Source organism: Chelonoidis abingdonii, chromosome 1 (genome assembly GCF_003597395.2).
Source record: "Chelonoidis abingdonii isolate Lonesome George chromosome 1, CheloAbing_2.0, whole genome shotgun sequence".
NCBI classification, from domain to species: domain Eukaryota; kingdom Metazoa; phylum Chordata; order Testudines; family Testudinidae; genus Chelonoidis; species Chelonoidis abingdonii.
This window is the reverse complement of record NC_133769.1, coordinates 97,785,750-97,801,265: the sequence shown is the minus strand read 5'-3', so window position 1 is coordinate 97,801,265 and position 15,516 is coordinate 97,785,750. Positions and strand designations below refer to the sequence as shown.

At 45.0% G+C, this 15,516-nt stretch overlaps 1 protein-coding gene across 8 annotated transcripts in view; it reads left to right on the top strand.

Moving 5' to 3' along the window:
* TNRC6B (trinucleotide repeat containing adaptor 6B) overlaps nt 1-15,516 on the top strand; it is a 283,665-nt gene that overhangs the window by 234,871 nt on the left and 33,278 nt on the right. For all 8 annotated transcript variants that reach the window (XM_075068137.1, XM_075068133.1, XM_075068124.1 and 5 more), the window contains 2 exons: nt 7,922-8,047; nt 15,279-15,398. In XM_075068137.1, coding sequence (XP_074924238.1) covers nt 7,922-8,047; nt 15,279-15,398 — 246 coding nt within the window. The remainder of the gene's footprint in view (nt 1-7,921; nt 8,048-15,278; nt 15,399-15,516) is intronic.

Genomic DNA, 15,516 nt, shown 5'->3' with positions numbered 1-15,516 from the left:
GCTGAAATGTAGGCATAATTCTGGTCAGCTGGTTTTCTTACAAGATTTATTAATCACTGACTACGTCAAAAATCCACCTTCCTTCCTATTGTCCAATATATGTTTTGTTTGTTTTGTTGGTCTCTTATTACCTGCAGCACAGGATGATCTTCTAGACTTTCATTTTAAGAGCTGTTTACTCCAAATTTGGTTTGGACCTTTTTTACCCAGGTTTTATACAGTTTCTTGTATGTGGAAATATGTTTAAAGGAGTTAAACTTATTTTTCTAAGAAGTCTCTGCAAGAATAAAAGCATAGAAGGAGACTGATTCCTAGTTAGTAACTATTAGGCCATGTCCAGGGAAATAATAATGTATGCTTGCTGTAACTGGACAAAATAATTGTAGGCAGTTAATTTATGTGTTATTGTGGCAGGATAGGTTGCAGGCATGCTATAAAATGGAGTAATGAGAACACTAATATTTTAATGTAGCATGAGAGATTTGTGTTTGTGTGTGTTCAGGACATCACGCAGAGAATGTGGGTAAATCTCCAGGAATCTGCTCAGAAATGGAATTAGACATAATTTTCAATTCTTTTTAGTACATTTGGTGATATACTATTAATTATTAGTGAAGCTGGTCAGAAAATGATAAGTATTTTCCATGAACGTTTTTGAAAAATGAAAAATATTTTTTAAAAAAAAGCACTAAATTTTTATTCTTTGAGTGCTGGTCTCTGTGTGTATTCCGCACATGGGTGCACATGTACTCCAGAGATTTGTAGCAAGTGTTGTCCCTTGGTCCACAGTGCGCAGTTGTTTTCCTCATTTTCCAAACTGAGGGCATAAAGGGTGGTGTGGCCCAACGCCTTTGCAGTTCCATTCATTCTTACTGTCAGATCATCTGAGTTGGAATTCTGTGTCCACGGCTATGATTTTACTATACTTAAGCACCTGTAAATACATATTGTAAACAGTTTTTAGTAAGTTTAGACTTAATGTTTTAGTGTTTTCCTTCTTGTGGAGAAGGACTATGCCAAGAGTCCCAGGACTTAAAGAACTTTATCTCCTTCCCCTGTTCCTTCTCTATCAGCAATGAACACCAGGGCTGCGTTTAGTGCCTTCGGGAAGCTCAGATTGCAACCATGTTCAGCTTCTGGCTCTCCTTCCTTCCTCGAACTTGTCATGGTTGAGCATTTCGTCTGTGGAATCCCTCATGGAGTAGGCCATGAGGCCCTAGTCAGATGCAAGCTAGGGGGACCCCCCTATACAGTGGTCTCAGATTGCGAGCATTGCTTTTCCAGGTACAAGGTCAGGAGTAGACACCAAAACACTTAAGCCTAATAAACCCTCTCACAAGAGCAGGGATATGGCCTTAGGCATAAAGACAGATCCCTGTCCAGATCTATCTTTTAAGAAAAAGGTTCCCTTCCTGTCTTGGTCAAAGTCAGGTGAGTCCTCGCATGCAGGTCCTAAGGAATTAGGTCCATAGAAACCTTCTGTCAAAGAAGGAAAGGCATGTAGGAAGAGTGGTCCATCAGTACTGATTCTGGCTCCATTCCACAGACCAAAAGATTGGCACCTGTGGCCCCATATGGGATCCTCTGAGTAGCAGACTGTTGGACACTGCAGATCCATCGTTCTCACATCAGGATCTCCTCACACTCCAAGAAGGATGGCCATCTTTATGTCACTGGAGGATATTTTCATTCCATCCTGTTCACAGTCTCCTCTTCTGTTGGGCCAAGTCCTCTTTACAGACATTTCTATACCCGAAGAACCCACCTTCAGGGGAAGAGAATCCTCCTATGCTGCATCCACAAGTTGGAATATCCTCCCCACTGGTGCTTCCAGTAGAGCAGGACCCTACTTTTTCAGAGTGAATGTGCCATATGAGCCTGATGCTCCATATGAGCCTCCCTCTACCCTCCTCCACAAGGGAAACATGCCCAGACAGAGCCCACAAGAGGTCTTGGATGTGGCTACCCAGAGGTCTATTGATACCCTATTTCTTGCTCCCATCCCCTCAACCAGTTGACCCTTTCTGCTGGCCATACTGTGCCCCGTGGGATCCATATAACGAGTATCCTAGATTTGTGCAAGAATCCCACTGACCCTTTTCTCCCAGCTGATACCAACCAGCTCCTTTTGGAGTTTGTGAAGTAAGAAGTCAAGCTGGTTCTGCTGTTCTCAATGGATGTTTCATCCTCTTCACCTGATGAGGCATCATCCCTTCCCTGCCTGATGGCCTCAGGCAGTACCAGGAGCTGTTACAGAGGGTAGCAACCAAGCTCCAGATACCTCTTGAGGAGGTCCAGGACACTCAGCATTGTCCAATCAGACATCCTTCAACCTTCTGACCCTAATAAGGTGGTCCTCCTAGTCAACAAGGCCATTTTGGAATCCTCCAGATCTGGGTGGAATATCCCTGCCACCTGTTCCCCTACCCTTGAGGGCTGAAAAACAATATTCTGTGCCAGCTAAATAGAGTCTTTTTTAGTTATCCACCCACACCCCAACTCCTTAGTGATACAGGCAGCTATAGAGAGGCCCAGGTCAGAGCACCCCAGGTCTGCTCTAACTGACAAGGGCACTAAATGCATTGACCTCTTGAGGAGGAAAGTATTTTCACCAGCTAGTTTCTAATTCAAAGTTGCACTACCCGGCATTGTTAGGAGAGTATGATTTCCTAAATTATTCCAAAATTCTGGATTTTAGAGACAAACATCCTGAGGAATACAGGACTCCTTTCCAAGATCTCATTGATGAAGGCAGGCTGGTGGCTAAGACTTCACTTCAAGCAGCAGTGGACTCAGCTGACACTCAGCATAAAACTGTTACCACAGCTGTAGTCATGAGGCATGAATCGTGCCTGCACTCTTTGGAGTTCTCCAGGGAGGTTCAGAATACCTTTGAGAATTTTCCCTTTGGTGAGTCTAATCTCTTCAGTGAGAATAGTGACAAGTCACTACACTCTTAAGGACTCTAAGACAGCTCTCCACTCCTGGGCATTGACACGCCAGGTCTGAAGAGGAAACACCACAAGCAAACCAATAGGCCCAAATATCTTCCCCACCCATCCCTTCCAACATTTTATCACCAGCACCTGTATGAACCACCATGCAAAACAAGTGAGGGCTCAAAGACTTAAATGCACCACTTCCTCCACCTCTGTGACTGCTACCTACAATCCAAGGGTTTCTTGTGATCTGATGCTCAAAGACTGCATACTGATGCCATGCCACATTGCCCCCCCCCCCCCCAAAATCTTTGGTGGCTGCCTTATCTACATCACACACAACTGGAAGGCAATAACAGACAAGTGGATACTAGAGATCATTCACTCCAACTACCCAGTTAAGTTGATCTCACCTCGCACCACAAAAACCCCCTTCTCAGGGACCGCTCTCATGAGGAGATCCTTCATCGGGATGTGAACTCTCTCCTCCAAAAAGGAGTTATAGAACAGATGTCACCTCAGCATTGAGGGGAGATTCTAGTTCCTATATTTCATAATTTCCAAGAAAAATGAAGGATAGGGACCAGTTTTTGATATATGCTAACTATATGCCTTTATGCACAATCAAAAATAATTCCCTCCCTGTAGGATAAGAGAAAGTTTATGGTCCTTGATATGAAAGATGCTTGCTTTTAGGTAGATATTCACCAGTCCCACAGAAGATTTCTTCATTTCATTGTTAGGGCAAGAGAAATACCAATTCAGAGTACTTCCATTCAGGCTGGTGATGGGACTCAGGCCTTCACAAACATCTTCTGTGTGGTGGCGGCCCAGATGAGACATGATGGCTACGCTGTCTTCTTGTATCTGCACGACTGGCTGCTAATGGGCAGATCAAGCCGGAAGGTCCAATTAATAGTCTTATTCTTACTCCATTTTCTGACATTTCTGGACCTCTGTGTAAACAAGCACTTCGACTCCCACAAGTTCTATAGATTTCATAGGAGCAACCCTGGATATATCCTCAGAAAAAGCCAACCACCCTATAAACAAATTTCAGGCTATGAATAACTTGATAAACTAAGTAATCCTCAGACCTTGCACCACAATCATGGTCTGCCTTTCCCTTCTAAGCCACATGGCTGCATACATGTACATAGTGCCATTTGCCAGACTCCACATCTGTTATTTGCAGGCCTGGCTTCAATCTGTCTACTCACCAGGCAAAGGCAATATGAATACCAGGTAACAATCCCACTGAAAGTCAGATCTTCTCTCAGTGGTGGATGAAACTGGACCAAGTGTGAGCAGGAGTCCCCTTTCTTCCACCCATCCTTGATGCGTCCCTCATTGGATGGACAGTAACACTGCAAAAGGCACGTGATGCCCACGGGAGGCCAGAATGCATATCAATCTGCTGGAGATTAGAGCAGTTCACCTAACCTGCAACAAATACCCCTCTCTCACATGATCCTGCCACATCCAGATAATGTGTGACCACATAACGAGTGTCTCTTATATAAACAGGGTGAATAGTGACAGTAAATTATGGAACTGGTGCATCAAGAACCACATCATAGTCTTAGCAACATACACATCAGGTGTGCAGAATACTCTGCCAGACGTTCTGAGCCAGCACTTTGCCATAAACCGTGAATGGGGAAATACACAATTGAGTCATAATCAAAATCTTCACCCACTGAGCAACGGTATATTGTGGATTGTTCACCTCCCAAACAAACAAGAAATTCAATCTCTACTGCTCCAGAGCAGCATTAGGCTGAGACTTCGGGCACTATGCCTTTCTGTTGTTCTGAGTGGACCATCTGAGGTACAGTTTCTCTCCCAGTGCTCTGCTACCTTAGGTTCTCTGCAAAATTCACCTTGACAGGCCAGAGTTATCCGTATCACACCCAAACGATATAGCGACAGAGTGTCCTGTGGCACCTTATAGACAAATAGACGTATTGGATTATAAGCTGCGTCTGACGAAGTGGGTATTCACCCACGAAAGCTTATGCTCCAATACGTCTGTTGGTCTACAAGGTGCCACAGGACTCTGTTGCTTTTTACAGATCCAGACTAACGCAGCTACTCCTCTGATGCATGACAACAAATGATATAGGCAGTTTTGGTTTCCAGACCTACTACAATGTCGTCCTATTCTCCCATCTCTATTTGACCTTTTCTGGATCTGTTAACTTAGGACCAGGGCAGGATCAGACATCCCAGCCCAGAGCCTCTTCGCTCACAGCCTAGCATTTGGATGAGCATGAGACCTAGAACATTCATATTCAGAGGCCATCTGAACTATCTTCTGTCACAATGGAAAAACCTCCACTCTAGAAAATGCTGTTTAACTAAATGGGGGCATTTCTCTACCTGCTCACAACAGAATCAGTTATCACCAGAATCAGTAGGTGTCCATCTCCGGTCCCTACCAGCACATTAAAAGTCAGCAATCAATGCCTTTCCTCCTCTGGTGGAAGGCTCCGCTATCTTTACTCACCCTACCACAATTTGATTCTTGAAAGGCTTCAATAAGACCTTCCTGCCAGTGATGAAATGAGCACCACAATGGGATCTCAGCGTGGTACTATGATCTCTTATCAGACCATGTTTCAAACCAATGGCCACATGTTCCATGCCACACCTCTCCATGAAAATTACCTAATGGTAGTTGCCAGAGCACTTGGTATACTTGTGACAGAACCGCCGTACATCATATTTTATAGAGAAAAGGCCTTCTTTCTTCTCCACCAGATAGTCATCCCCAAGGTAATTTCAGAGTTCCATATGACCCAACCTATTCACTTACCAGTGTTCTTCCCTAAGCCTATTGTTTCCAGTGAGGAAGAGAGGCTGCAAAGAACAAAACCAATTAGGAAAACACAGAGACTATTTATTTCTGTAGCAAAACGATCATGAGGGCAAGCATTGTCAGCCCAGAGACTCACTGAATGGATCTCTGGAAACATCATTCTGTGTTATCAGCTAACACATATTCCTCCCCAGGACTGGGTGAGGGCCCGCTCTATGGGAGCACAGACAACCTCAATGGTATTTCTTACCAGTACTGGACATTTGTAAGGCAGGTACCTGGAGCTCCATCCACACCTTTACAGAGCATTACACCCTGGTTCAGACTTCCTCAGCTGATGGAGCTGTGGGGATAGCAGTGTTAGTCATCTATACCAACTGCATCCTCACACCCTCCTCTTATTTGACTGCTGCTTACTAATCACCCATATATAAAATACAGATAGGGACCAGCACTCGAAGAAGAAATGTAAGTTACTTATCTGTAACTGGTGATTCTTCTAGTTGTATGGTCCCTATCTGTATTCCGCTACCCTCCCTCCTTCCTCTCTGCTTTGTATCCTATATGATTTGTGGTAAGGGAAGGAACTGGAGAGGCTTTGGTCTGTGCCTCATTTATGCCCTCAGTTCGGAGCATGAGGGGAGCAACTGTGCATCTGTGAACCAATGGTTACTGTTTGACACACATTTCCAGTCTCAGACACAAAGTGTATGCATACCCACATGTGGAATACACATACGGACCACACATCTTGAAGAACCTCCAGTTACAGGTAAGTAACCTCAATTTTTTTTAATTAATTTTTGTTTGTTTGTTTTCATTAAAACCAAAAGCACAAACACATCACAGAAAAATTCAAAAGAAACTAATTTTCCAGGATAATTTTTATGTAGGGAAAAAAAGGCCATTTTTTTGTCAAAGTAATTTTTCAGATGAAAATTTTGACCAGCTTTAATTATTTTAACGCAGTGGTGGACAGCTAAAGGCCTGCAGGTTATATAAGCAATAGACATACTAGTTTTAGTGACAACTGGTTCCTGAATCTTCAACCACCTCTGTCTCAGATCTTTCATAATACATTAGCCAAGACGACTTAGGGACAAAATACTGCTTAGCAACATTTAAGTGGGAGAATGTTCTAGGACATACTATTGTTTTTCTCTGAGCCTCGCTTTCCATATTTGTAAAATGGGATACTCAACTTTAACCGTGTAAAGCAGTAGTCACCAACCAATTGATCGCGTTCAACTGGTTGATCCTGGACCCTCTGCCAGTTGATTGTGATCTCCGGCTGTTGAAAGTCTGGTGGTGCAGTGGGGCTAAGGCAGGGGCCGCAGAGACATGCCAGCCGCTTCTGGGAGTGGTGTGGGGCCAGAGCAGGCAGGGAGTCTGCCTTAGCCCCGTTATGCCACTGACTGGGAGCTGCCTGTAGTAAGCGCCTCCTGGCTGGAGCCTGCACCCAAACTCCCTCTCAGATCCCACACCCCCTCCCGCATCCCAATGCAGCCCTGAGCCCACACCCAAAGTCCCTCCCAGAGCTTGTACCCCTCACATCCTCCCATCCCCCAAAACTCTGCCCTAGCCCAGAGCCCCCTCCTACACCCAAACTCCCTCCCAGAGCCCGTGCCCCATACCTCCTCATGCACCCCAACTTCCTGCACCCCAACCTCCTGCACCAGGCTCAGGCCTGAGCCCCCTCCCATACTCTGAATCTCTCGGCCTTAGCCCAGAGCCTGCACTCCCTCCGACACCTCAACCCTCTTCCCCAGGCCAGTGAAAGTGTATGAAGGTGGTGGGGAGAGAGTGACGGAGGGAGGGGGAATGGAGTGAATGGGGCAGGGTAGATCCTGGGTTGATCTCAAATTCAAAAAGTGATCTTGTGCATTAAAAGGTTGGAGACCACTAATGTATTGAGATCCTTGGATGAAAAGTACAATGTAGATGTGGAGGAAGAGGCTGTATTTCAAAAACTTCAGTTTATAAAGAGACTTAGGGGGAATAAAGCAGATTGAGGTTGGTATCGTCTGAATAATCAGGCGTGAGGGTATTCTCTGTAGTGAAATATTCTTGCGATACTCTTAACAGACAGCCAACAGCACAGAAATCCATTAGCCTAAGAGATTAAAATTTTAACTGACTTACCATTATTTTAATTTTATAGGCTGGCAATCATGGTTTATTTGGAAACAGCACAGCGCAATCGAGGGGCATGCACACGCCAGTGCAGCCACTAAACCCTTCCCCCAATATCCGGGCACAAGTGCCTCCCCAGTTTCTTTCCCCTCAGGTAAGCAGTTTAACATTTCTGGTTTCTTACAAAGTATAAGGCTTACAGGATTGACAGTACATGTTTTAAGGTTTTTCATGTGCCAACTTGATGTGGACCTGACACATTTTACTAGTGGAACCCTTAGATTTTGTTTGAAATTTTCCATTGGGATTTCAGTGCTTTGCAGACTGGAATCCTTCTTTCTTACATTCCAATGGGAACTCAGTGTGAGAATGTTTACTGCCCTTTTTTTTTTATATTTTCAGTGTAAACTCATAAGTCGTAAGTTCCATACTGATTCTTTGCAAGATGATTTAAAAAAAAAATTGCTACTAGAGGGATGCACACTTCATAGTTTGTATAGGCTGATCTTATTGCATGCACCAAGGCCTCCTTGCATCCCGCCTTATCCTTTCTCCCCCAGAAGCTTCCTATTTGCCAACTTCTCATACCCCTCTATTTCAGGACTCCCTACAACTCTCTCCAGTCTCCCCCGTAGGGGGTTCTATGCACCCCCCCATTCCCCTTCCTACCATACCAGGATTCCCCAGTCTTCCTCTTGCCAGGTGTTCCCTGTGTGCCCAGATCCTCTCCTTCTCCCCATGTCAAGGGCTCTGTGTGCTCCCCACTTTCCCTCTTCCCCCATATCAGTCTCTGCCATTCTCTCCCCATGGCAGGGGTTCAGTACAACCCTTACTAGCCTTTTTCTGTGCATGCCAGGAGCTCTGTCTGCTTCCATTCCCACCTTCCCCTTATACTAAAGCCTCCCCCCTGCCCCAGTCGCCCCTCACTAGATGTTGTTTATCCCCTTTCCCTCTTCCCCCATACCAGGTTCCTCCATTGTCCCCTCTCCCCATGTGTGGGCTGGGTGCATGCCCCCAATCATCCTGTGCCACCCACCATCTTCCTAACTAATAAACAAGTAATGAATATGTTACAGTCTAGTGGGAAGAAAAATAGAGATGAGATGTATTATAATGCTAGGAGGGATTAATGAATGCCATTAATCAGTTTGAAGTATAATAGTTGCAGAAGTGCTTGAAACTGTGGCTGTGCTAAAGTACTGGCAGGAGCTTCATATCTCTCTCCCACCACCTTCCCCTTTTTGCCCCTTTTGGTTTTCCAGTTTTCCCCCAAATCAATAAGATTCTGGCCACTGATGCATAGAACATTCCTGGAAATTTTGGAATTGATCAGATGTGGCATTCAAAAGTTCTCATTACATCCACACTGAAAAATGCCTTTGAGTCAAGTGTAGGGCCTTCTTAAGCTTGGCCAGTTAATGTGAGATACAAGATCAGCCAAACCTTTTTACCTAAGTATGAAAAATATCTCTCTACTTCAACCATGCTTGCTTTCCAGCCTCCTGAGTGTGTGGCTCAGTGAAGAACTGGACCTGAGGAAGAAAACTGGGCAGTTTACTCATAGCCCAGATTTCTCAGGGCTCAAGCTTACCAAACATGCACATCTCTTTTGTTCCTTTTGCTCTGGGCTCTGTTAAGGCTTTTTGGGAACTTTGAATGCTATGGAGGAGATGGAGCTCTCCCGTAGATAGGGAAGTGAACTCTTGGCACCTGGCACAAAGTTATTGGCTCTCATGCCAACCTCAGCTCCTTTTCCTTTTCATATGTCAAAAACCCCAGCCCAGACTTACTCAGTTGTTAGAGTTCAATGTGATGATCCAATGTCATGGTTCCTGGTTGGTTACACATGTGCAAAGGTTTCCAATTTAATGCAGTCTTCAAAACATACCTTCCTATTGGGTGTATGTAATGTTACATATTGTGAGTTACCTGAATTATGTATTCTGCTCAAGCCAGAGGTTTACTACTTCTTCGAGTAACATCCCTATTGGTGCTCCGCTTCAGGTGTACATGCGTGTCTCAAGCTCTTGGTGGGAGATTTTCAGTTAGCGACGTTCATTCAGCCCACGCATGTGCCCTGTGACTCCTAGTACTGGATACTGAGGCTATATAGGGGTGCACAGACGAACCACCTTCTCAGCCACATCGGCCTGAAACAGAACCCTAGTATGTCTGCCTTGAGCGTGTATCGGCTTTTCTAATATTTCTATAGTGATTAACTATACTAACACTACAAAAACTTATAGTTAAATAAGTAGTGAGAGGATTGTTTTACTCCACTTTTTCCCTGGGGAGACTTATTTTTTTTTCCTGCCAGGGCATGTCTGTTTCTCCAGAAGTGCCCATGTCAAAACCTGCTGATGGCCACTCTATTTTAATGTGTCAATTGCTTGGGGATGTCCCACGTCTCCCAGAAGTGCAAATTCTGCCTTTCCCTGAAGTCCAGAGCAAGAAAAAACAGGAGATTAAACTCAGACAGCTAATGATGGAACACTCCCTTTAGCCAGCTTCTGAGTCAGGTCAGGAAGCCTCCCCCATTACATCAGTCTCTGGACAGATCTAGTGCCCCTTCTACTTTGGTGCCAGCTTTCCTTAAGAAAGGGGAGACTTTGCAAGCTTCCAGGAAGGCTTCCAGAAAAAAGAAGTGAGGACTCTTACTTTAACAAGCCAGCTCTGAAAAAGATACTCAGCAAGATCTACAGACTCCAAAGTCTTGACCTCTCCACTCAGTACAATTGAATTGAAGGCCATCTCCTCCAATACTGGTGCAGCCATAAAGTCCTGGAGCACGAAGGAGAGACACAGCTCCAATAGGACCATGGTACTTTCTACCAGCTTGGAGGACAAGCGTAGACATTTGCGACTAGTACTGTTGAGGTCAGCCCAACCATTGGTACCCAGGCATGCAGCACCCTTTGACACCAAGCAAGCAGTGGTCCTCAGACACATTGGCCTCTTTTTCAGTATGCCCACCATCAGTAGCACTGTCTGCTTTGGCGAACTTGGCCTCGGCTGCCGCACTGGTACCAATCCTCTCTTCGGTGTCACAGGAGTTCAAATATACTGAAGACCTCTTGATAACAGATGAACTAGAGTCCCCGCCCTTCACAGGTACTGAACATCTTTTGGTACCAACACTCTGATCTCTGGACTATAATCTTCTAATACTGCAGGACTGTCTACCTTTTTCTGGGGGGGCTCCTCCTATGGATGAGATGGAGGAGAATTAAAGAGAGTTCCAGTTGATCTCCTCTGTTTCTGTTTGGGATTCTCTTAAGGAACCCATTCTCTGAAAGTCATAGGGAAGATCAGATTCTTTATGAAGGGTGGTGGAACCAACCCTGCGAGCTACCTCTACTTCTGTATAGGCCCCCTTAATGGCCATACTGGGACTCCTGGGCTGCCTATTGATAGCAATTTGCCAGACCACTGGTACTGTCTCATTCGGAGGTCAGAGTTGTACAGTTGTCGTCCTCCTTCTCCTCCCCAACCGGCCTCCCACAGGAGGAGACATTGGAGGAGCAGGAAGCTAAGGCAGATAAGGAGGCCACCTCCATACACATTTCATCCTCGTCTTCAGACAAGGCAATTATGCCTCTACCACCATCCTTAGATGCTGCGGTCAGACTGGTGCCAGGTCCATCTCCATGGTGGTTGTCATGCTCAGGGAATCATGGCTCCATCTCCCAGTGTTTCCAAGAGAAGTATAGAACACTGTGGATGACCTCCCCTTCGATGGTTGTAAACTGTTCTCAGAAACCACAGGTGAGTCCTTGCACACTCTAAAAGACCTCTTAGGGCTGTTATACAATCTCTGAGCATATATAGACATTTGAATAAGAAAAGGTTTAATAGGTCAAAGAGTATCCAGAGATCACATCTTACTCAGTATTCCAAGTTCCATAAATCCACTGTGCCCCCCAGAAAGAGAGCGAGATTTCACAGAAAGAGGGCTGCCCACCTACTCTCCATGACAACCCAGCTATCTTCAATTCAGCCGTTTCGATGGGTTGGTCAAGGGTTCGAACCTTCCCTCACCTCTGGATTTACACCTGTGCCCATTAACCCATCTGTTCCACCCCCCGCCCCCATTGGAGACCTCCTTGCCTGTTGCCAACATGCTTGGAGGCAGATCGGTACAGACAAGTAGGTCATAACATTGAGTCATACCATCCATTTTACATAACTCTCTCTCTTCCAGGCCTCTTCCCCGTGCCTCTTCAGGGACCCCTCTCAAGAGCTTTCACTGAGACAAGAAGTGAACTCTGTCCTTCGATTAGGAGCAATAGACCTGGTTCTTCCTCCTCCTCACAAGGGCTAGGGATTTTACCTGAAGGATTTCCTTGTCCCAAAGAAGGACGGAGGGTGGAGACTGATCTTAGATCTAAGACTTCTAAACAAGTTCATAAAGTCTCAGAAGTTCAGGATGGTGACTCTGGCAACTGTAATTCCTTCACTAGAGAAAGGGAATTGGCTTTCAGCCCTCAACCTATGAGATGCTATTTCCATAGAACTACATCTATCATTCAGGAAATACCTACACTTTTACTGTAGGCTAGGATCATTTCCAATACTGGTTTTTCCCTTCAATCTTTCCTTGGCCCCAGCAGTGTTCTCAAAAGTCCTGGCATTAGTGGATGCTTACTTCTGACAAGAAGCAGTCCTAGTCCTCCTGTACCTTGATATCTGGCTACTCAAGGGCAATTCCTACAAAACAGTGCTGTCTTCCTCTTAAATGGCCCTTTCTCTCTTCCAGGAGTTGGGTCTGCAGCTGAATGTAAAAAGGTCCACATTTGCTTCTGTACAGAAGATACAGTTTATAGAGGCATATTTGGACTTGCTGACTGCCTCCCTTCCCTGAACCTTGTCAGATCTGGTACAGGCAGTTCAGGGGAACCAAAATAAGGAACTGTCGTCAGCTCCAGGAACATATGGCAGCTTCCACCATTGTGACCGATCACACAAGGCTACATCTCTGCTGCTTCCAGGATTGGCTCAGAATGACCAATTCTTCAGTCAGAACAATTTGGACAGATAGGTGACAGTTCTACAAGCGAGATACTCCTTAGACTGGTGGAAGGATCAGCGCAGTGTCTGAGAAGGCATTCCTGTCTGTCGACTAATCGCACCAGTGGCTTTAACAACAGGTGCAATCACTGTTGGAATGGGGAAACCACCTCAGTACCCTCATGACTCAGGGCAGATGGACAACCCAAGAAACAAGTCTTCACATCAACCTGTGCTGTCAGAAACACTTGCCTTCATTTCCTACCTCTCATCAGGGACAAATCAATCAGGGTCATGATGGACAATGTATCCTGCATGTTCTGTATCAACAAGCAGGGAGGAGCAATATTCCCCTCTCTGTGTGCTGAAGCCATGAAACTGTGGAATTAGTGCATAACTTGTAAGATCCAAATTTCAGTGCTCTACCTCCCAGGTATTTAGAACACCGCACCTGGTGTCCTCAGTAAACACTTCTCACAGGATTGCAAATGGGAGCTAGACACTCAGATTCTTCACAGCATATTCCTGAAAAGGGCAACTGCCAGAGGTGTATCTCTTTGCCATCTCCAGGAACAGGAAGTGCCCTCTTTTTAGCTCAAGAGGTAGTCTGGGCCACCACTCTTTGGGAGATGTCTGTCTTCTATCTTGGAAAAGAGTTTTGTAGTATGTGTTTCCTCTAATGTTGCTGATACAGAGGATGATGATAATGAACAAGGTGACGGGACAGAGCCAGAGTTATCCTTATAGTGCCAAACTGACCAAAACAAGCTTGGTACCATTACTTGCTTCACCTGTGTCCAGCCATCATTCAAGCTCCTGACCATTCCTCATCTCCTGTCACAGGATGAGTGTTTTGTGCTTCATCCTATCCTAGCAGTTCTGCGCCTCAGGGCATGGCTCTTCAATGATTCATGGGGCTAGATTCCTCTGGCTTTGTGGAAGTACAACAGGTGTTACTGAATAGCAGAAAAAGATCAACCTACATTACTTAGCCTGCAGAAATGGAAGAGATTCTTCCATTGGTATTGTCATTGCTGTCTCCTGCCTGATTCGGTGCCACTTTCAATCATCCTGGATTACCTGTTGGATCTAAAGAAATTGGGGTTATCAGTTCAATTAAGATCCATTTGGACGCAATATCACGCTTTCATCCTCTGGTAGGTTCCCCATATTTGCTTATCCGGTATTGTCTAGGTTTATTAAAGGTTTGAGGAATATCTATTTCACAGATTAGGAACCCTACCCCAACCTGGTACCTCAACCTGCCACTCAGTTACCTTGTGAGATCTCCATTCAAACCAATGGCAACCTATTCTCTGTTGAATTTATTTATGAAGACAGACTTTTTAGTAGCCATCACGTCAATCCATAGGATTGCAAAGATTGGAGCCTTGATGGCAAAGTCTCCCCCCCACACACACCTTTACGATATTTTTAAGGACAAGGTCTTTTTACATCCGCATCCTAAATTCTTACCTAAGGGTCTGTCAGAGTTCCATGTTAATCAATCCTTTCATCTACTAGTGTTTTTCCCAAAGCCTCATAGTTCTCTCCTGGAATCTTATTTATATATGCTGCATGTTAAGTAGGACCCAGCAATTCAGGAAGTTACTTAGGCTCTTCATTTCCTTCACAGATAGATCCCAGGGGTCCTCAATCTCTACTCAGAGACTATTGAGACGAATATCTGGATGTATCATCACTTGTTATGATGCTGTGGGTGTTCATCTCCCCCTAAAGGGAGATAACACATTCAACCAGATCAGAGGCAACATCTATGGCATTACTGAAGAATGTATCTGTATCTGAAATATGCAGGGCTGCTACAGGGTTTCAGTGCATCTGTACTAAAAGAAAAGGTTACTCTCTTTGTGCAGTAACTGTGGTTCTTCAAGATGTTTGTCCCTATGGGTGTTCCACTACTGGCCCCCCCTGCTTCATACTGTTCTTTAGGAGAAGTTTGCTTGAAGAAGGAACTGAGGGTGGTTTGCCTGCAAATGCCGATGTAGCCTCGATATCCAGCAAGAGGAGGCATAGGGCGCATGCGCAGGGCTAAAGGACACTGCTAAATGAAAATCTCTGATCAAGGGCTCTAGAGGCGCATGCGTGCCTGAAGTAGAGCAACCATCAGGGCACACATCTCGAAGAACTGCAGTTACTGCACAAAGTGAGTAACTTCTTCATTTGTGGATGTGTAAGGTGCCAGTTAAAATGAAATCTAATGGCTTTCCTAAAATATCACGCAAACTTGTGTGTGCCATACTTGATCCTTTTCACAAATACCTCCTCCCCAACTTTCTTTATCATAACAATGCATTTTTTGTTGAGCCATTTTGTATATGTTGAATCTTAGCTGTTTTGAATTGATTTCTGCACAGGTTTCTGCCTCCGTGCTCAAGCAGTTTCCCAACGGTGGCTTGAACCCAGGTCTTTTCAATATATCTCCTCAACAGATTGCTATGCTGAGTCAGCTTCCAAATATTCCTCAGTTTCAACTAGTAAGTAGCTGGTCCTCTTGCACTGATAGATTGGGTTTCTTACAGTCCTGTCCCTGTCTACAAACTCTGCTAAGACAGAAGTGGAACCAACCTAAAGACAAAACAAGACTTGTTCTGC